This window comes from Pimephales promelas, chromosome 14 (genome assembly GCF_988280905.1).
Source record: "Pimephales promelas chromosome 14, fPimPro1.hap1.1, whole genome shotgun sequence".
Classification (NCBI taxonomy): domain Eukaryota; kingdom Metazoa; phylum Chordata; class Actinopteri; order Cypriniformes; family Leuciscidae; genus Pimephales; species Pimephales promelas.
The window spans coordinates 13,589,053-13,612,080 of NC_142782.1; the positions used below are offsets into that span (position 1 = coordinate 13,589,053).

The 23,028-nt window shown below is 37.2% G+C and overlaps 2 protein-coding genes across 3 annotated transcripts in view; one reads left to right on the forward strand and one right to left on the reverse strand.

Annotated features, from left to right (window-relative positions):
* glt1d1 (glycosyltransferase 1 domain containing 1) overlaps positions 1 to 268 on the reverse strand; it is a 58,338-nt gene extending 58,070 nt beyond the window's left edge. The window contains exon 1 of one of the 2 annotated variants that reach the window (XM_089119447.1): positions 219 to 268. Coding sequence is in view for 1 of the 2 variants with exons in the window: in XM_039672197.2 (XP_039528131.2) it covers positions 22 to 89 (68 nt within the window). In the remaining variant the exon portion in view is untranslated. The other variant, XM_039672197.2, reaches the window with a different exon arrangement.
* Positions 269 to 5,873: 5,605 nt separating this feature from the next.
* Positions 5,874 to 23,028, forward strand: part of slc15a4 (solute carrier family 15 member 4) — a 71,897-nt gene continuing 54,742 nt past the window's right edge. Inside the window, exons 1-6 of the mRNA XM_039672438.2 lie at positions 5,874 to 6,074; positions 6,335 to 6,960; positions 9,848 to 10,140; positions 11,697 to 11,838; positions 15,057 to 15,134; positions 22,669 to 22,849. Coding sequence (XP_039528372.2) covers positions 6,388 to 6,960; positions 9,848 to 10,140; positions 11,697 to 11,838; positions 15,057 to 15,134; positions 22,669 to 22,849 — 1,267 coding nt within the window. The 5' untranslated portion in view covers positions 5,874 to 6,074; positions 6,335 to 6,387. The remainder of the gene's footprint in view (positions 6,075 to 6,334; positions 6,961 to 9,847; positions 10,141 to 11,696; positions 11,839 to 15,056; positions 15,135 to 22,668; positions 22,850 to 23,028) is intronic.

Sequence of the window (23,028 nt, forward strand, 5' to 3'; positions counted from 1 at the left end):
AAACATGTTACTGTAAGTTACCTTATTCTTTCGGCAGTGGTACAGTTCCCTGTTTTAGGACTTAAGCAGGCTAGGAAGAGCAGGCGCATTTCAGTGTGTGGAGATAAAATGCTGACGCTAATAAAAAAAGCAAGAGCGCCTGCCAGCAGACGGACAATGGTTTACTCTCTTGACCTGACTCTGTTAATCTCATGCTGTCACGTCAGAGACCATCCTACCTAAACGACGTGCCACGTGGAGTTTATTTTGGAACGGGTCCGTTTCAAATGAAGCCCCTCCGGAAACACGGAACTATAGTGTCCGCAACGTTAAAAAATAAAATATGTTAATAAGTATAATAATTTTGAATGTATTCCATCTGGATTGTGGGACAAGCCTAATAAATGTTAGCGATCAAATTATAGTCAATAATTATGTATGTCCCTAAAAAAAAAAAAAATATATATATATATATATATATATATATATATATATATATATATATATATATTATTAATTTATTTGTATATATGCTATATATATTTTTATATATGCTAAGCTAATATGTTTATATTATGATATTAATAGCCATTATAATATTATGTTATTTATTAAATCATATAGGCTCACCTTCTGTGTGAATTTTTCTGTAAAAACGTCCTTTCCCTGAAATAAAGTATAAAATTGACAAATTATTTAGGAACATTGGATCATATTCATAACTGATACAATTGAGAATATTAAATAATACTATTTTTATTTTTTATTGAAGAAGTCTTGAAAAAAGGATGCATTTATTTGATCAAAAATACAGTAAAAACAGTAGTCACAGTTACGTCATGTTTAGTTTCATTGTCTTGTTCTGTTGTATTTATGTCACCATTTTTGCCTGTTTTCTAGTTAATTATTAGTCATTGGATTAGTACTCACCAGTTGTTTTGTTAATAAAGCTTCAGTGTGTTTAAACCCTTAGTTTTCCTAAGTTCATCGTTTTCCTTTAACGTTTGGTAAATGTGTGTTCTTGCTATCTTTGTTTAAATATTCTGTCAATTCTGTCATTCTGTGTCATGCATCGGATTAGCTGGAATACCTACATTTTCAATCTTACTACCTCGTGAAGGGCTCTCAATATTGGACTATTCACTTCATTTCAGTCAGTTCACCAAAGGTATACCATTGACAATGAAACTTTGAAATCACCATATTGAGAGCGACTTTCACAGCTCACTTGACCTACCCAACATGACCAGATGAACCTGGAGAGAAGTCATCCTCAGGTGTGTGCACATATGCTATTCCAGCTAATGACATCACTCATGGTCACTGCAGTCACAAAGCCCACCGCAGACCAGGTCCTGGTGCTGACAAAGAGCCAGAGCCAATGCCCACTATGGAACCAGAGCCTGCTGCCCCGTCCATCCTGGAATGGAAGCCCGGTATGTGAGCCGGTTGTAACTTCCGAACAAGTGGAAATTTTAGTGGAGCTAGAAGTGGAGGATTTACCTCCGCAGATCAGGCAGTCCCTCATATCCTTCCACCGCAGATTTTCCGGTCACCAGCGCCGCCTTGCCAAGTGGATTCCCTGGCTTCAACTCTGGACGCCGAGCCCTTAACTCCACCTCGGCCCATCGACCACTCAGCTCCCACTTGGCTCCTCACCCCCTCAGCTCGACTGTCGCCCTCGCAGCTCCACCAGGGTCCCTCATCCTTCTGGACCCACCTTGGTCAGAAATCACTCTGCCTGCGCCACAGACTTCCGGGACATCAACTGCGGCCCCGACCAGTCCACCTGGTCCACCCTGGCCTCTTGAAGCTACAGTGTCGTCTGGTCTCACCATCTCCTCGGCTACACCTGGGTCTCCAGATCTCCGGGCTCCACCGTTAGCTGTCGAACCACTAACTCTGGCCTTGTTCCTCCCACCATCAGTTATATCGTGGGGATCTTCAATCTCGTCTGTTCTGCTGTGGTGGTCTTCTGCTCCACCATGGAGATCCTCTGCTCCTCCTCTCTCCTGAACTCTACATTGATCATTTCTGGAAAGGGGGAGGTCTGTCACAGTTTGCCTTTGTCTTGGTTAAGTTTTATATTGTACTTTCATATACTTGTTTCCGTGTTCTTTTGTTCCCGCCACTCATTAGTTGCCATGGACACTCATTGATCACACATGTTAGTCTTTGAGTTAATCATTGATCATTGTGTATTTAAGTTCCTCATTTCCTTCTGTTTCTTTGTCTGGTATTGTCGTATGTTACACTCTGTTATTTTGCATTCTTTCATGTGGATTGGAGTTGTTTACTTACTGTAATAATTTTGTTTTTGAATGCATCTTGATCAGCTGTACGGACCTAGAACGTTGCACACATGATCTTAAGAAATCATTCTAATATTTTAAAATTCTCTCAATTAAAAAGAGAGAGAATACACACACACACACACACACACACACACACACACACACACACATATATAGTGTGAGTGTGAGAATGAGTGTTTGCTCAATAATAAACAACAAACACATAACTGGTAGGTTTAGTCTTAGTCAGTTCTCATGAGAGAGAAGAGCTGTGACAGTGAGGGACATGCTGACTTTAGTGTTATCATGCCACAGCAAATTGCCACTGGCACTTTCTTAAAGTAAAGACCGTTTGAAATTGAGTTCATGAATTTCATACATTTTAATGGGGTCTGAATGAGGAAAGAAGGCTAAAGTTGGGAAAGTTTTATTCACCTCTTGATGCTTAAAAGTCTGTCAGCTACATAAAGCCGAACAGTTCTAGTTCTGTTCTGAGAGATGGTGTCCGTGTGATCTGTCAGTCTACATGATTGGCACTCAAACACTTTTTAAATTCGTTTGATCAAGTTAATTTATGAGTTCAGCAGTTCAGTTCACTATTCATGAGAATAATACAAAATGAGCAAGGACATCATAACCTTAATGACTAATAAACATTTACTAAGAAACCACATAGCTATACATTTCAGATTAATACTATTATTTTTTAGAAGTATTATGACAGTTAACAGACTATGTAATAGTGGGAGGGTGTAAATTCATAATAAATATTGATGCCCAACAATTATATATATACAACATTATTATTATTTTTTTTCCAAGAGGTGTATGCACAAACGAATTCTATTGAAATAAATAAACAAAACATTTATAACAAGAACTGCAAGCAGTGATAGTGGGCCCTAAGCACCTTTTGGCCATTTGGATTTAATTTGGAAACTTAATCAACTTATCCATTGTTCAAATCAAAATTCCCATTGTTAAACAGTTGCTACATATTGAATTATTAGAAAATCTTCAAAGCTGTAACCTTTTTTTACACATCACGGTAGTCATCAGGGTTCGAAATGACTTAGGACTCATGATGACAGATTTTCCCGTATGCTGTTGCTACTTGTTGGACCATTATTTTAAAGTGTTACCAACACTCTTATCGGAATCATTTTCCCCCTAATTTTATTTAATGTATGCTCTAAATTTCATTTCAAATTCTTACTTTTATTATTTTATTATCAACTGAAAATAATTATAAGACTTGTGTCTTCTCTAGCTATATTCTATTATTTTACGATTTGATAACTTTATTGGTTTTCCACACATTGGTTTTGCACAATCACCTGAAGTATAACATGGACCTTATCTCTGGGTCAGAAACCTGTCACTCATCTCATTGTGCCACTGGGAAGTAGTGTTTTTGCCAGGATGCAGAATGTCCATAGTTCAAATGCATAAACCAAGGAATATAATGACATAAAGCAATACATTTTTTAACTGTGATTTCAAAAGTTATGTGTTTTTGCAAAAAAAAAAAAATAAAAAAAATGTATATCTCCAGAACACTAGGTGGCGCTCTGTTCAAACTTCTCATGTACCCAAGGGGTAATCCATCAGCCGGAAGTTGAAGCCTTGCAGAAGCCGCCATTGTAAAAGAACTTCACCTGCTGTTAGCATCCCTTTGACTCCTATTTATTTTGGCGTCACTTTGACAGCGAATAACTTTTCATCTGAGACGTCCAAAGACTTAATTTTTCCATTATTTATTTCTAAAGAAACATGAAAATGTATAAAATGCTCCATTACCTTGTATCTTATACGTTATGGCCCCGTAGAAGCCGTTTTTGTGAAAATATATGGATATAGAAGGAGAAGCTTGCAGGCAATTTTTACTGTCTATGATGCAATCGGGGGACATGGAGGCACAAAGTCAAGGTAAAGGCCCATAAATAGAGAGTCCATACTGTAAAAGAAACAGGACAACATATTTCAACAACGTTTTTGTGGAATTAGTTTGATTCAGCTTTGTCTTGGCACAGCTACTAGAAGATTTTCAACGGTCAGACTATCGTCACGCTCAGTTTGAGCCTGTGCAGTCGCTCAGACATCAGACAGGAAGTGCAATAATCAGGCTTCAGTCTTCTCCGTTGAAATCAATGGGGTCGCTGTGTCCATTTTTTTTACTGTCTGCTTGTACCTTTAGGACATGTCTTGATGATACATAGGCCTACTACACTTTGATATCTGTAAAAATCGGTATCCATATTCAACATGACACAAGGATCCATAGATATCACATTTTGGATTTTCTGACAAACTATTCAAAAGTTATTTCATCGAGGACAACTTGTATCGCACATCGCACTTTCTCAGTTTATGGCCAGCAATATTGTTGTTTAAGGACATCAAGGAAGTAAGATAATGTCTCTGTACTATGTTATGATTGTACTACTGTACAATTAAATGCAACCGTTGCTGCAGTCTGCAGTCCGAACATTTTACCTCAGTGTGTCCTTTAACTGAACAAATTGAGAAATAAATTTAATTTTTGAACTGGTGGTGGCGCCATAGAGTTGGTTCTAGAGACTCACAAAATGGCCCAATCACTTTTCATGACCATCTCTATAAGTGTTTCTAAGTTTATCATTTTCTTATACAGTTCATGGGCTGCCATTGACTCCCATTTGGGAAATATATACTAGCCTGGCCAATAGTTGATAAATAAATTAATAATTAATTAATCTAATTTAAATGTTTACATTGCCTTGACTTAGGAGTGCAGTGAATATAATTAGCTATGTACAAAAAACTATGAATAAGTTATAAAACATTTCAGAATGATAAGCAGAGTTTTTAAGAAAAAATCATACTAATAGGGACAATATTTTTCCTCAGTGGTGTATGCACTATTTCAACAAAACACACACACACACACACAACACTTTTTTTTTTTTTTTTTTTTTTTAATAATTTTTTTATTTTTTTTTATTTCAAGAATTACAATTACAGTCAGGGGTACATTGAATAAACTAAATAAAAAAAACAAGAAAAGACAAACAAAGCAGTGACAAACTTAAGTTAAACAAAAATGTGAAAATGTTTACATATAGATACACATTTTGCAGCTTTCTTATTTTTCAAACCCAGTATTGTTTTTAGGTATTGTTGAATTTCTGCTCTTAAAATTAAAAACAATGGCTTGTTTCCACCAAATTTACATTTATGTATACTAAATTTAGCTAACAGAAGAAGAAGATTAATTAGGTAGTATTCCCTACGATAAGATTGGTCATAAAGGAAAAAACCAAATAACACATTTTTGAAGCAGAGTTGAAATCTGGGCATAACACAAGGCTGTGAATAACCATGTGGATGACAGACAAGGGACCAGCCAGGAAGATGATTGGCTGCAATACTAGCCAATAGAAAAAAAGCTTTATTTCACCTTTATCCAATCAGCAATGGGCGTTGGTTGTCTTGTTTGTGGATTGACGCTTGTCTCCATGCTCCATACACAAAAGGATCAACCTGATACTCCTCACAGGACACACGATAAGCACATCCAGATGGTATGAAGATCTGATATTTGCACTGGTGGCGCGTCACTTTGACGTTTATGAGTACCGGGTGTCACGCGATAGTATTGTGACTGGCTGTTTACTCTCAGAGCCGATAGCTAAACTTCATATCGACAGACTTTTAGGAATTTTAACATTATATTTGTTTTACAATGTTTTTCGAGAACATTGGTAAACACGTCGCGCGCTGAACAGCTAAATGAGGAGCAGTGCTAAGTGTACAAGAACGGTATGTTTACACAAATATAACGTTAGCCTGTTTACCGAGTTAAATATAGAAGTGGTTGACAACATGTCATTGTTGTTTTATGTTGGGTTGAACTTTTCAATTAAGTCAATAAGTGCAAGAATGAGCTAACGTTAGTGTTTTATAAGGACCCTGTTGTGGTTTGTTTCCCGAATCTCCATTATTGTCATGAGACATTTTTGTTTGGTATCACGTGCTGTTAAAATAATGCTTATCGTTTTGTTGTTGTTTGTGTCCTTTAGGTGTGGATTTTGGTCAGCTGACCACCTCTTGAGAAACAGTCATATCTCAGGCCATGGCTGGCAGAGATGTAAACGAGAGCACTCCTCTTTTGGACAACTCTGTGGCTTCAGCCAGATCCGAGTCAGTGTTCAATGGCAGGAGACTGGCATGTGCTGCCATCCTGCTGGCAGAGTCTTTAGAGAGAATGGCTTTCTATGGCATCACCTCAAACCTGGTGCTCTTCCTAAACAGCAGCCCCTTCTATTGGGAGGGCACTTTGGCCAGCCAGGCTCCCTTGATCTTCATGGGAGTCACTTATTTGATATCACCCTTTGGTGGCTGGCTGGCGGATGCTTTCCTTGGCAAGTTCGCAACCATAGCCTTAAGTTTAGTCCTGTATCTTTTAGGGATGCTGCTTTTCCCCTTTGTGGCCAGCGACAACACCAGGAATTACCTGTGTGGAGAAGAGATGGCATTCCCAGTGCAGCCTGCAGAATGTTTTCCTGAAAATGGGACCGTGCCTGCCAATGTGACCTGCGTCAATCGGACGTCGTACTGCAGGCCGGCGATCTTCAGTGGTCTGGTGCTGGTGGCCATTGGGGTGGGAGCTGTGAAGTCAAACATCACTCCATTCGGGGCAGATCAGGTAATGCAAGTGCTTTCAGAATGGGCTTTGGGAACGCCCATTGGCTTTGTGAGAAAGTTTCGAGAAAAACAGTACTAAAATAATAATAAATAATATAGTTTTTCTAACTAACTAAATAATATGCATAAAAATGAAACCAAATAAATGTATTTCTAATGATTTATAAATAAATAATGCACCTAACAGTACAGTACAGCACAATAGTGATTAGAAAAAAGCAATCTATTTTCATAGTAATATTTTACATGTATTTATAATATACATACATCACAGTATAAATTTGGTCTTTATACGTACAAATAATATATAGCTTAAAATTTAGGCACAGAATGATCATATTTTGGGGGTCTGTGGCATCTAAAAGATTGAAACCCTTCAGGTGACGAACAGACTTTACTACAACTGGAGAGTTGTCTAAACTTTGAGTAGGTTCAAGTCTCAGGGGCGCAACCTCGGATTGATTCTCAGTGCAATTTTCTGCTGTGTCTGGCTTTTATGAAACTGTGAATGATATTAAGACCTTTGACATGGTTGCTGGTGTTTGTTCAATAACATTCTTTCAGATGCTTCAGGTTAACCCTGGCTGGTCTATAGATACTATAACTCACTATTAAAGTTTGTTTTGAATAGTTTTTTTTTTTTTTTTACTAATGTGCTGGTTGGCCTTTATTGTCATTTTAAGTTGGAGATTTGTCATTTTAAACTTCAAAAGGGATGCAAAAATATAATACAATCATCCTTATCACTCGTGCACCATATAATCCAGGTCTTCTGAGGTCATATGCTAGCTTTGTGCAACAAAAATATAATCTCCTTTGCAAGTGGAGTCTGTAAAGTTGAAATGGAGAATGTGTCCATTGGATTTAATTCAAACCTGTTACTGTGAATGGGATCAGTGGATTTGTGAAAAGATCAAATGAATGATTTGTTCTCGCTAAGGCAGAATATGTTGCACAAGTGAAGTCATATGGACATGCATTATAATATTTGACTCATTTAAGGTGTAAATAATATTTTAAGGTGCTTTTTGGAGCTCCACATTCCTAGTCTTCATTCACTTTCAATATAAAATTCACATTTTTTGTGTTCCACAGTAGAAAGTACAGGCTTTGATTGAAATAAGGGTGAATAATTTACATTTTGTTTAAATTTTAGGTGTATTTTTCAAGTTCAATTTTATTCCCCATTGTCATCTCTATAAGTGCAAGAATTCTGTAGGTGCTTGAACAATATATGGGTCAGTTTCTGGGTCTTTAAACTGTATTTTTAACCATTTGACACCACTCATCTGACAGTCATAAAAGGACAATAAATTGACTAACAATAATGTGAGGTTTTCTTGAAAAAAGGTTTTACGTTTTGTGACGTGAACCCCGATAACCTCTTAAATGGAATATACTACATTTCTAAAATTTCCAAAAAGTCGCAAAGTGGGAAATTTCGGATTTCAACATAATGGGTTGCCTCATCACTTAACAACTGTTTACAGTGTTTCTGTTTTTCACTGCCAATGTACTTTTTTGGCACATTTTGTATGACTTCCTTAAGTTTGGACACACCTTTGGTCACTTTCACTTCACTTATTAAAAATGACATGGCAAATATCCCACATTTCTGAGGTACTTTGAGTCTGATTTTGCCTTGTGACACAAGCCATTTTGTAGCCCACAAGATCGAAACTATGCCTTTTGTTGAAGTGGCTTCTATAGTTACTACCAAGGTCTGTTTCTCAGATTCGTTTAAAAGTAAATGTTTATGAAAGCTTTATTTATTATGGTGATGAGGTAGAGCTGAAGATTTTTAGTGATATAATGTACATTGTTTCACACCAAGTACAAACATTTCTTACAATGTGAAAACAGTGCAAAAACATTTGTACAATAAAAGAATCCTTCCATGCATTTGCCATGTTTCCATGCTAGTAAAGCTTGTGATGCATTAGCAGCACCCCTTCTATTACATGACCTCTCAGTGACTTGAAACTGTACAGTAGCCCAGTTCAGTGGGGATGTCCCTGACATAAGTGAACTATAAGGAAATCTTCTGCTAAGTGACTAAATGATGAATTAGACACTATATGATAGTGAGTAAGACTGCTCCTATCAAACTAGACATTACACGCAAAATGAAACCAAAAATTTGGGAAGTAAAACTGACATCTGTCTTTGTTGGCTTGTTCATCTGCATAACAGATTTTTTTAAATACAGTTACCTTTTGTATTGGTTTATTTGACTATCTTTTTTTTTTTTTTTTTTTTTTTGTCAACTAATTTAGATATAACAAGGCGTATTTAAGGCCCATTTAAGTCTTTAAATGGGGGTGACTTGGATTAGGCCAGTGTTGATGTCTGTTGACTCATCATATGATCGTCATGTGATTTTAAGATTCAATAAAGAGATTAACTGCAGGCTCTACCACATCTGGGTGTCATTGGGTCATAGATCTCATTTAAACGTTGAGGAAGTGGGGCAATGAATTGAAAACTCGTACACTATATTGATTGTGAGCAGACATCTTTTCAGAAGAGCGTTGCATGCATCTGAGCAGAACATTCACCCTAATTTATAAATGCATTTTTGTAAACTGCAAAAAAATATTAAATTAAATGAAGAACGAAAATTGATTGTTGATATGGTTATTGACGGTGCAACTTTAGTATCCACAAGCAAGTCAAAACATAAATGTTTTTCCAGCTGGACATGTTATTGTTGCCCTTGTTTAACACTGAACTGGATATAGAATTCGTTATTATGGACTAAAATTTTTTGAAGTGTTTTGATTGTCAGTTTCTCACTTTTTTCCTTTGAGCTTGAAATTAATAAAACAGTTAATTGAAAATGAATGAAAGTGAATTGAATGTGCATTTTTTTATGTATATCCTTACAGGTGAAGGATCGAGGTCCGGAGGCAACACGGCGGTTCTTTAACTGGTTCTACTGGTGCATTAATCTGGGAGCGATCTTCTCTCTGGGTGGAATAGCCTATATTCAGCAGAACATCAGCTTCTCTATTGGCTACATCATCCCTGCCGTGTGCCTTGGGGTGTCCCTCTTCATCTTTATTCTGGGCAGAGCGGTTTTCATAAACAAGCCTGCAGACGGCAGCGCCTTCAGCGACATGTTTCGGATACTGGCCTCGGCCTTCTGTGGACGCGGGCCAAAGGAACCCAGTCTGCTCAGGTGAGGGCTAGGATTTTTTTTTTTTTTTTGTGAATAGGGTAGTTCACATGAAATCAACTTTCTTAATAGAAACTACCGGTTTTATTGTAAGCATTCATTTTCTTTTCACCTCCTTATAATGAAAAGATTTGTTTTACCACTATACATGCATATTATTTGCAAATGATGCTTTATCTATGTATTTAAGCCTGTCGCTCCAAATAAATAACTGAAAGAGTGCAGTGAACATTTCACATTTAAAAATTTCACTTAAAAAAAAGAAGCTTTTGCTGATAGTTTACTCACCCCCATGTCATCCAAGATGTCCATGTCTTTCTTTCTTCAGTCGAAAAGAAATTCATGAAAACATTCCAGGACTTTTCTCCACATAATGGACTTCAATGGACCCCAACCGTTTCCAAAAGGTCCAAATGACATTTTCAGTGCAGCTTCAAAGGGCTTTAATCGACACCAGACGATGATTAAGGGTCATATCTTATGTTTGTGACTCTCCTGTTCGAACTCATTGATCAAAATGAACGAATCTTTTGTGCTCGAAAAAAGATTCATTCATTTTGATGCACGAGTTTGAACAGGAGAGTCATGAACACGAACGTGCATTACAGAACAGAGCAAGGCGACCATTTGAGCTTATAAAACTTTTTTATTTATTTTTGAAATGAGCGATAGATAGCGAAATGAGCGATAGATAGTGATTCGCTAGATAAGACCCTTATTCATCGTCTGGGGTTATTTAAAGCCCTTTGAAGCTGCAATGAAACTCTCATTTGGACCTTGAAACGGTTGGGCTCCATTGAAGTCCATTATGTGGAGAAAATCCTGGAATGTTTTCATTCATTTCTTTTCGACTGAAGAAAGAAAGACATGGACATCTTGGATGACATGGGGGTGAGTAAGCAAAAGTTTTTTGTTTTGTTTTTTCAAAAGTGAACTAATCCTTTGAATATGACCGATATAAATTTTCATCCACAGTTAATGCTCAAAGAAATGCACTAATTTTGTAACTTTGTATCATTTCTTTATCACTTGAACGCACCAATAGACCTATCCAAACAATTCCTAATACATGATAGTCCTGCTCTACCTTTTATTCTGGTTCAATGTCCTTTTTCAATGATTTCAGAAATGATGCACCATTTCTTGTTGAATTAAGATGGATTTAAGAGCTGTTGCATATTCAGAAATTGTACATTTTTATTCTTACTTTTAAAAACGAATGTGCCTATAATTGGTCTTTACACAGTCCATACTGTTTTAAGTGTGTTAGATTGTAAATTTATGCTGTTTTCATGGGAACCTCTACTCCAGTTTAGATGACTCTATTAGTCTGTAATGTTATCCCTCATCTTCCTCTTTGATCCACCTCTTCTGTCTCTCTCGTACATGGCGATGCTATTCATCGTGTCTCTGTGGCATAAGTTACTGTCAAGTGCCGTTCCCTCTCTCTGAATCAAAGAACAATCGCTTCTCAAAAAACCCTGACCATGACAAGTTGGTAAAAAAGTAGGTGCAAATCATTGCTTTTTTCTTTGTAACAAATCGTGTTCTTCCACCAGGCCCAAGCCGACTCTACTGGATGGCGCTAAGGTGACATACGGTGGGCGATTTTCAGAAGAGAAGGTGGAGGAAGTGAAAGCGCTGGTCAAAATACTTCCTGTTTTCTTGGCCCTCATTCCCTACTGGATGGTCTATTTCCAGGTAAAGTTTTTATGAGTGGGTTTCTCAACCTAGTCTGTCAGTTATAGGTCCTTAAAAAAAGAGGGAAATAGACAGGCTATGTATTTAACCTTCATTTACTGTAGTTGTGACAGAGGATAAATGGGGAACTGAGTCTCAAGGGAAAAGAGATGCATAGTGGAAATAAATATAGTGTTGTTGGCATGTCAAATACAGTTGATCGATGTTCATATGCAGAAATTGTGTCTCTGACATATATTAAGGGTTTGTGCCATTTGGAGCCTTTATGGGATGAGTGGGCATAAAGACCTTGAGCAGACAGGTGCTTCCTTGAGGAACTTTATATGTGTCTTGCTCAAGGCAATGCAGAAAGGACAAGCAATAAACATCTTGACACTGGGACATCTTTACTAAAGCAGTGTCCCTTCAGCAGCTGGTGTGGGGCATGTAACTACTGAATAAATGTCACCTTACCACAGAAAGAAACAAACAGAGCTTATGTGTCAAACTACTCCTAAAGTGCTTTTTATAATGTTTAAAATCAGTTTGTCAACATTGCCATGTTTAAATATTTTCAAGGTATGTCTCTTTCATTTCTGCATTTTACAACCAACCAGAAGGTCTGATCTTATGGACATTAACAGGTTAGATCTAACAGGTTAGATTTACCCACCCTCATGTTGTTCTAAACTCGTAAGACTTTCATTCGTCTTTGTGAGGTATTAGAAGGATTTTTTAAAGTACCCCTGTGGTGAAAATCAGGCTGTTCACTATGACTATGTGTGTTTTTTATATATATATATATATATATATATATATATATATATATATACTTTGACAAATCATATGGAAATCTTTAGTCAACACCATTTCTGCATATTTTCTTCTTAAAACTGCAGTGAAAAAAGACAGCCTCAAAAATATGGTTTGAAATCACTGGTGTTTCTAATGTGACAAACCTTTTAATCAATCACGTCAATGTGTAATGATCACCGATTGGATCTCTGAGCTGGTGTGAGTGAGTGGAAACAGGGCTATTTTGCATACTAAATGAGGAATAGTTACATTCAAGCTATTTTAAGGCATGAAGAAATCTTTTTTCGGTAATACTTTACAGTAAGGTTCATTAGTTAACATTAGTTATTAATTAACATGAACTAACAATGAGCAATACATTTGTTACAGTATTTATTAATCTTTGTTAAAGGGTAACTAAACCCCTGGTCAGAACCTGACTCCACCCACTAGCAATATTTGAAAAATGCTGAAAAAATGGGCAGACCCCAGCGGGACCAGGGGGCGTGCACCTGAGACCCGCCGTGAGTGACAGCTGCTGTCAGACTCTAAAAGAGAGAGAGACTGGAGTGACGCAAGTAGCTGCCTTTGCAACAGAGCGGCCATTTGAAGTCGAGGACTTTTCTCCCTCACCTTCACCTTCACCTGAAGTGGATGAGGGTGAATTGTATGTAGACACAGGGCCAAATCCATTCGAGCCGCTGGCTCAAACTGCGGTCTTAACTCCCGCATCGCGACCGGCATCTGATGAGTTTTGTCGTCGAGTTGATCTCAATAGCGCACGCTCTGTGGGCATATATTCATATTGATATTCTGCCGCTATGTGAAAAAATCCTGCAAAATGCGCCAGCCCGTTTGTCGACCCCAGAGGATTAACTTTATCCTAACCATAAATTGTGATTAAAATATGCATGATCACTCACATCAAGACGCCACTGCGGTGGAGGAGTCCATGCAGGACGAGCAGTGTTTGGCACTGCGTGTGGAGCTGTGTGGAGAAGCCCATGTCCACCTCTATTTCATTACTATCCTGGTCACTGTACTAAACACTGATAAATCTATGCTAACTTGAAGCTATCCTAACTGTACTATGCTACTAGCTACACAAAATAATCTAAATTATCTATATAATGCTATGCTAAATAGATGCTAATATATGCTATCCTGATCGTTTTCAATACTCATAAATCCAACTCCTGACTCGCTACAGTAGTTTTGACGGAACCAGATGCTTTTATACCAGGGGTTGCCAAGGGCGTGGTGAGCTCGCACCAAGGGCGTGACAGAGTGGCGTCAGAGAATTCCCCTACGTCAGAGAGTACCCCTACAGCAGGAGCTTTCCGTTTAACCTGAGGAGGGCAGCACTCAGACGTTTTTACACCATATATTTGAAAATCAAAACACAATTGTAAAGTGTTACCCTTTTTTCAAGGAAACATTTTGGGCAGAGTTTTGGTGATCAGAGATGAGTTGATACATGATACATTTTACAAATTACATTTTTTTTGTTCCACAATTTACACAATTACACACATGTGAAGGTTTTTTACTGGTCAACATTTTCAGGTGAAAACAACAGTTTTATTATGTGCTTACTTTGAATTAATGGGTCAAAGAACTACATAAGCCATTCACTCTTGTTACTGATGGTTACACATGATTTTGTGGGTTTCTTACGAATTCAATTAAACTAGCTAAGACTAATTATCAAGACAAGTGGCATCCCAATTCCCAGCTGTAACTCATGTGCGACGTAGCTTATAAAATTGACACCGTCCCAATTTAATCAGGAGGTCTGGCCACCCTAATCCTTTTCCAGATAGTAATCTCGAAAGATCAGATGGTGGTGACATAAAAAAAAAAAATCTTTCACTATGTGTTTACAGTGTAAAATTGACCATTCTTTGGATGCATTGGATAATTTCCTGCTGTGAATGCAGCTATTGTTGTAATGTTAAATTGCGCTGGGTCTGTAAGGACAAGGATCATTGTGCCGTAGACCATCTCGCGTTAAAACAAGATTCTCTTCCTCCAATTATGGCTGAAGGTCATCTTTGAGACCCTGTCATCCCATATGTTTTGTCTGCTGAGACTCTCGCCAACTGTTAGAAAGGTTAGCCTGCATTGTTAGTCCTCGGGGCCTTAAATTAAGGTTTCAGTAAAGGACAACGTCTCTAACTTTAAAAAAAAAATTGCTTAATGACTTTCTGCATGAACCGATATTGCAGAATGTTCCCATTAAGCACCAAACTGCTTTTAAGAGCTGAAATATTGCCACTTGCTATTTTCTTCCTCTGCCCTATTGCAAGTTTAAATCAATAGCAATATTCAGAAACAGGGTCGTCTCAAGTGCTATAGTAAATGTACTGTAGGCTGTTCAGTAGCGCTGAATGAGATGTAAGTGCAGCCAGCATGTTTATGTGAGCTTCTGTCTTCTTTTGCAGATGCAGACCACATATTATCTCCAGAGTCTCCATCTGACAATTCCTGGAGCCGATCCCAACTCCACAGACTCCCACCCGGTAAGAGAACTGCTATTTCAGTGCCAATGATGTCAGATCACTTCCAAATTGGCCTGAAAGAAAAATATAATTGCTTTGTTAATGAAGAGTTCAATTATTAAAGCAGTTGGCCTCATTTTTTGCCTGTGCTCTGGTCACTTTACTCATTAGTTTACCCATATTTCTCATCGGCAGTGCTACATTTTCAATGCCACACATTTTTCAATAAATAAAATATGTCTTTGTAAACTGGATTTTCATTGCTCTTTTACGATTCGATTCGATTCAATACTTTATTGCCTTACAACTCGGTACAAGTTGTTAGGGATTTGCTTCAGTGTGCTCATAATAAACAAGATACAACCAAGCACATAAAACAATGATATACACCACGATATCCCCCACGGGATAACACTTGACACAGACAAATAAAAGTAAGAGGAACACACCGGAACATACAGTAAATAAATAAAATCGATAAAAACACTGATTTTAAATATTGAGTATACAGGCTGACTCATGAACAAAACAAAGGTATATATTTATCATTTTTAAATATATACACATTAATGTTCAAATGCATTTTTTTTGAAGCAAGGAAATATGAAATTGATCTAAAATGTCAATTTGATGTGTCAAATGACTCACCGTCATGTAGTTTCAAGCCCATAAGACTTCCGTTCATCTTCGGAACACAGTTTAAGATATTTTAGATTTAGTCCGAGAGTTTCCTGTCCCTCCATTAAAAATGTGTACGGTATACTGTACTTGTCCAAAAAGGAAATAAAGACATCATCGAAGTAGTCCATATGACAACAGTGGGTTAGTGAGAATGTTCTGAATCATCGAAAATATATTTTGGTTCAAAAATAACAAAAACTACGACTTAATTAATTAAAATGTCAAGAGAATACAATGTTTAATAAAGTCGTAGTTTTTGATATTTTTGGACCAAAATGTATTTCCGATGCTTCATGTCACATTTTCAATGGAGGGACAGAAAAGTCTCTGACTAAATCTAAAATATCCTAAACTGTGTTCCGAAGAGAAACGAAGGTCTTACGGGCTTGGAGTGACATGAGGGCGATTTTTATTTTTGGGTGAACTAACCCTTTAAGTGTTGGCGAGAGAGTTTAATTTTTAATGTTTTGGTGCAAGAGACTTGTAATTGAGTGACATTATAAATGGTCTTCAGGGAAAACCCTTAAATGCTGCCGTGTAGAATACGGTATCTTTAATTAAATTTATCCTTCAGTTTTAATTTTAGATGCCTCTGGTGATGTTTTTGGGATGTTTGTCTGGCTGTAGAGGAGTAAAGGCTGTTTAGGATACTCTCTGGAGACTCTGGCACGCATGAGCTAGAGAAATCCTTTGAAAACCAGGGTATTAACTTCAAAAGCATGACCCTCACTAATCGCAGATTAGCACCCAGCAGCCATTTTCTCATCTAAAGTTGCTGTGTATTTGTTTTTGTGTGAGTGTGCGTGTGGGTGTACATGTACACGCTCCACTAGGTAAGCATCTCAGAACCTTTGCCTTGAATTATCCCCTAAAAATAGATTCAATGTGACTGATCCAAAATCACTATTGCCGGGTGGTCTTATCAGTAATGACAATGCAGTCACATGTTGCTCGATGACCATGAAAATGCATAGCTACAAATGTAACGGGATGAGCAACTTGTGTGTGTATGTGCAATTTTAACACAGTTTAAAATGGAGTTTTCCAGAATTAGATTGAGTCATACGGTAAGGACAGAGGAAGTGCAAAACCACAATGGGGAAGTGAAAAGACGTAATTGGCTGTGTTAAATAACACATTACTTGAGAATGTGACTGCAGGGTCAAATTGAAGAGAAGGTTGTAAAGCACCTAATGCTCTTTAAATAATTTTCCAGAGGACTTTCATGGTGGTTGTGCCATTTTCTGCTACCTTTTAAATATATAACATTGACAAACCAATCTAACATGTAATCTTTATAAAGGTACTTTATATTGGATGACTGACCTTGTCTTAACAAGTCAGAAGATCAGAATGTGTAAGCTACAACTTCCTCTGTGATCAATGAACAAACACATTCCAGCATCTTCAAGCTTTTTGCTCGCCACTGAACTATCAATCAAAGGAGAAGCATTCCTCTTTCAGTCTGGTTCAGGAGGAAGAAAAGTGTTGAAGTGAAAGACATTTGTGTTACAACAAAAACAAACGTGTAGGACAAAGTATTTCATGTAACTATCTATAACTAAACTTGTTTTTGAAAAATATATAATAGCTTTTTGCTTGTGAAAAAAATTGCTGCCACCTTTTTAAGTTGCTATAGGTGGTTGCCAGAGTATATTATATATACCTGTTATTTATAAGGCATTTATTTGATTGAACATATAGTAATATTGTGAAATTTTATTACAATTGGCAAAGCTCAATTTATTTTTTATGAAGTGTGGAAATCGTAATAGTATCTTTTTAGATTCTTTGATTAATATAGAGTTCAAAACAGCATTTTTGAAATATACATATTTTATAACATGTCTTTACTGTCACATTTATATACATTTATATTACTACTTTATATTTTTAAAGGTACAGTAAGCTATTTATGAGAACCCCTCAGTTAATTGCTCCTCCCCCAAAATGTAGTGTATGTGTCTTTATCATAGATGAGAAAATCAAAATAATGCTTTGCAAAAAGTGAAGCGAAGATGACAAAGAAACGACAAGGAAGAACAAAAATTTAACACGCAGTACACAATACAAGCAAGAGTTCATTATTAGTCATCTGCATTACACCAGCTCCAGACAAACAATGACACTCAAAACTGTACAGCAACAGCATATCTTTGTTCTGTAAAACACAGCAAAACCAATTTCCTGTTCTAAAGCTCTTGCCTGATCAAAACCCTTCTTTTTCCAGTGATATTCCTCTGACCTTTTCTCTTTTGGGTAACACTTTACTTGAAGGGGTGTGCATAAGACTGACATGACACCTTCATAACCATGACATGACATATGTCTTAAATATGAAGTAGGGTTTATGCATGTTTATGACAAATGTCATTAAGTGTCTTTCACTCAAAAATGACATTTTGAATGCAAATAATGACATTGTTTGAGATGTCTTTGCTATGACATCTTGACATAAAGCATAACATCTTAACCTGTCAGTGTATTTATCATGACAACTTGACATAAAATTAAGTTAAACTGCCATGTGGTTGACTTTGACATTGGCTATCATGAGGCATTATAAATGTGTCATGAATATTTTTCGTGACCTCAACTACAGTGGTACTAATTGAATTTGTCATTAAAAAGTTATAATGGCTTCATGACAGCCAATGTCAAAACCAACCACCTGACAGTTTAATGTAATGTTAACCCATAAAGCTAAGTGGTTTCTTAAGTTTGATAATTAATCTGCTATGTCATGTTAATGACAGGTTGTGTTGTCTTAGTAATGTCAAGTTGTCATAATAAAGACATCTCAAACAATGTCAAACAATTATCAGTTAAAGGTCAATTAGCACGCATTAAGCCTCTTTTTCACTGTTGGCTGGAAGAAACAGTTACAGAGATATTTCCACTTGAGCATGGTTCTGCACGGCACGTCTAAAAAACAACCTCGGCTTGAAATTCTCAGCAAGTTTGTCTAACCACGTTGAACTGTGCTGATAGAATACGTGTGAGTGCAGAAACCTGACTCACTAGCTTAGGACTTCAAAGTTCTTTTGTACTCAACACAAAACGTCCGCGAATAAAAGTCTTGAATCCAAAGTTCTTCGTTTGACTGTTTAATTATGAATTCCAAAAACATAAAATAAAACAAAAACTTGGAATCTTTACTTTTCTTACAAATTAACTGTTCCGTGTAGGTCAAAAGACTGTGTTGCTCCAAAGTCCAGTGGCTTCTGACTGCTTCGCAGTATACTATTCTTTCATACTAAATCTAACAACCAATCAAATTACATTATACTAGATCACTGGGCAACTGCTTACATTCAAATTTCTACGTTCTATTTGCAACACAGTTATTCTCAGATATTACTAAATAAACTCAAAATATTTTAAATTATATTCAATATTATTATTAGTTCCATTGAAATGGCTTCAACAATACGTGTAGTGATGACTCCACTCGGGATTGGTCGCTTGTCTGTTGTCTGCCTGGCTAACAGTTTATCCGTTGGATCGAAGTAAGCAATCATAAAATTTAAGTTAATAATACACTTAAAAGAAATTACTGATCATCCTCCAAATCACGGCCACTATTTACCCCTCATACGTCTGTAAAGCCTTGCGTTACCAAGGCAATGAAATGTTCTAAGAAAACAGGACAAAAATATTGATGACTCAAAAATGTTGGTCCTACCCCCAACTTCCTGTTTCAATAGGAATCAAGTAATTTCATTCTTTCCTAAGTATTATTCTCTGGAGTGAGTTTGCAAATCCCCATCTGTTGCTCGTTCTCACACACAAGGGTTTCCCCTTCTAAATGAACATGTGCTGTCGTACAGTAGATTTGACTCTGTGGACCGCGCAGCCTAAAGGGAATACAGTGCACAGTTTTAACAAGGCCAAACCGTGAGCTCTTAATTAGGAGATACCCATAGAGACAACGAGACACCAGTAATGTGGGTGAAAATGATATGATGATAGAATGATGCAAACTGGCAATTTTAAATGGAGAAAAAAGTGTTTAAAAGTGCATGATGATGAAGGGGAGACTGAGCGCTTGGAGGGACATGTATAAATTACCAATGCTTAGTCAAAGAAATGTAAATGTAATGAGGGAGTAAGCTGGAGAATTAAAAGTGTTAAAAGTGCCGGTAGATTGGGGACTGATAGAAGCCGTTGAATTAACTTCATGCTGAGGGAGATACGCTCTCCACTTAAATGCCTGATACTCTTCTGGAGGTGTAAATGTGTGTGTGTGTGTGATATGCCCATACACACCTGCAGGCATGGATGCATAATTTGAGCTCCGGGCATCTAGTCTTTGGTGTTGCATTTCACAGGCATTATTTGTTTAATGTCAATTAAACCGTACAGATGGCGACATATTGTGCAGTGTGTTTGAATTAATTACAACCAATCAGACCAAGATAAGAATGGATTGGGCTGTTTTTAACTTTTGCTACGTGCATACAGCATTTACCCACATCTGCTTAGTCGTATCATCAAGCCCTGCCTGTGCAGGAAATGAGGACAGATGGTTTACTGTGGTTTTCAAAGTGAAAATAATCACACCCAGAGTTAAAATTGGTCAATCGCTCATTGGTGAATTTGACCACACATTTGACTCACCTGCTACGTACTGTACTGTATATGCACCCTGGATATATAATGGCAGCGACCAGCATCAAGCTTCTGAAAAAGGTGCAAAAGTATCACAGAATGGTCCCATCGTCGTATACTCCTAGTGTTCTGGAGGTATAGGGTTTGGTTAAAAAAACAAAGATTGAAATACAATGCATAGAAAGAAAGTGTTACCATAAAGTGCTACCCATAGAAATAAAAATAAATAAATAAAAGGATCTGACTGAGTTTACTATATCTGGATCGGAATTCTGTTTGTCTGATGAGATGACAGTCAGAATGACAGTTGACAGATGTGGAAAGAATAACTTGGTGCAACAGATTTAATTTATTTATTTATGTTTAAACCAAACACTGTTCAATTAGGGGTTTATTTTACCCCCAGAACTCTTGGAATATACAAAATGTTGCATGGGATCAATCTGTGAAACTTTTGTGTCATCTTTTATTTTTATTTTTTATTTATTTATTTTTTTACAAGCTTTGTGCTCGTCTCTAAATGGATGAGTGCGAGTAGGATCTTAAAAAAAATCTCCTTTGATGATTATGACTTCATTTTCATTTTTGGGTGATCGACCCTTTTTTATGTGTCTGAAAGACATGAAAATAAAAAAAAATGTATTAAGACAAACATAGATATTTGGGTCTGGGCTTTTTTTTTTTTTTTTTTGACTTGGGCCAAGAACACCTAGAAAGCCTTAGCAACTTCATAGCAACCCCCTGGTATCCACTCAGAATACCATAGCAACAACAAAAGTTCTGACTGACAGAGTCCACAGGCAGTGTTCACTGACCCCTACTCACTGAATTTGACAAATGCATTCATTTGGAACACCTGCAAAGTCATCGAACGGATGACACTTGAATCGTGAGTGATTTGTGCATATTAAAGAAGTTGAAGCTATGATTACATAATATACTTCTGTAAATAAATATAAATTGTCATACGTTCATGTGATATACATGTGTGTGTGTATATAATACATCATGTGTATTTATAATAATAATAATATCAAAATATCGAAAACTGTTAATCTAAATATCAAAAACTGTTAAATTTGAAAATGATAAACTGAGTGATAATTGCATAGTGCAATGTATGTTTAATATATGAATAAACATAATTTGGTTATATTAGATGTATCTTCTCTTATCTGACCATAATCATGATTGTAATGTAACTGTTACATCTCAATCTCACACACTTTTTTTTTTTTTTAATACCCGCAAACAACCACATACAAACCACGACTAATTAAACCGCATAATAACATTGTGACTGGACACTCATCTTACTTTAACCGCCTTTATTTTATTTACACATACTATCTGGTGGGTAAATTTCCCTCTCCATCTTCTGTGCAGCGATGTATCGATGTTCCCTTATTCCCCGTGCTGTTTGCAGTACCCTTCGAACTGAACTTGTTTGCTCCCTTTGGATTAGAATCTCGCATTTGATGGCAGAATTCCCTCTAAAGTCTACTTCAAAGGGCACTTTCTGTCAAATGGAAATCACCTATAGTGACACACCCAGAAGACCTTAGCAAGCGCATAGCAATGTGCTTAAAACTGCTTAGGACACCTTAGCAAAAACGAAGCAACCCCCTTTGCATAATTAAATTGGACTTATTTTCTCTTTCTTCATGTAAAATCTATTTCCTTATTAAGGCAGTTTGTTTTTCTCTGTCAAAATAGTCTTTCTAAATCACTATTACTGAACCATCCTAGGTTTTGCATAGGAAAACACCATTCATTATCTTTTACACCGAAGCAGAACCACTTTTTTCCCCCCTTTCTTTCCTCTGATGGGGTTTTCATCACTCATCAGTGGCATGTGAGGGGAGCAATCGGCCATTTATTATGAAACAGGTGCTCTGACGCATGCTATTTAATCCCCATGTGATATTAAAGTACTTAACTATTGAGTAATGATTTTATGGGCTATTAAGAGACCTGTCCCTCTGTCAGTTACTGGATGGGTTTTACATCCACACACCAGCACTGGCCACATGAGGGCGCTAAGGTTGCTGGAATGATTTGGTTTCCTGCTATCTCTCTCTCCCTTTCTCATATGCCCTCCCAGAATTCACATTTAGGCTTATACTTATTTTCTCAATGGAGGACAAATGGCGAAGAACGAAGCACCTGAGTGTTATGAGTGACCTACACACACCCTGATTCCTGTTTATTCATCCTCTAGTGTCCTGCAACATGACTCATTATGTTCTCCTTTTGTTTCCAGCAATCGTTTCGCTTCCCAGCGGCTTGGCTGACCATGTTTGATGCCGTGCTGATCCTCATGTTGATTCCCCTCAAGGATAAAGTGGTAGACCCCATCCTCAAACGTAAAGGCCTGCTGCCCTCATCTCTGAAGAGAATCGCCGTGGGCATGTTCTTTGTCATGTGCTCGGCAGTGGCGGCTGGTGAGTCAAACACAAACACACTAAATGACACGTGTTTAGTGTATTATCAACACGCACAACAAAGATTTATGGCTGAGTCTGTGAACTTGTGAGTTTTGTTCTTCAGCTTGCACTCTTGCCACATGAATTTTGTGTGTGTGTGTTGGCTGGTAGGGTGGGTGTATCAAGCTTCTTTGTAA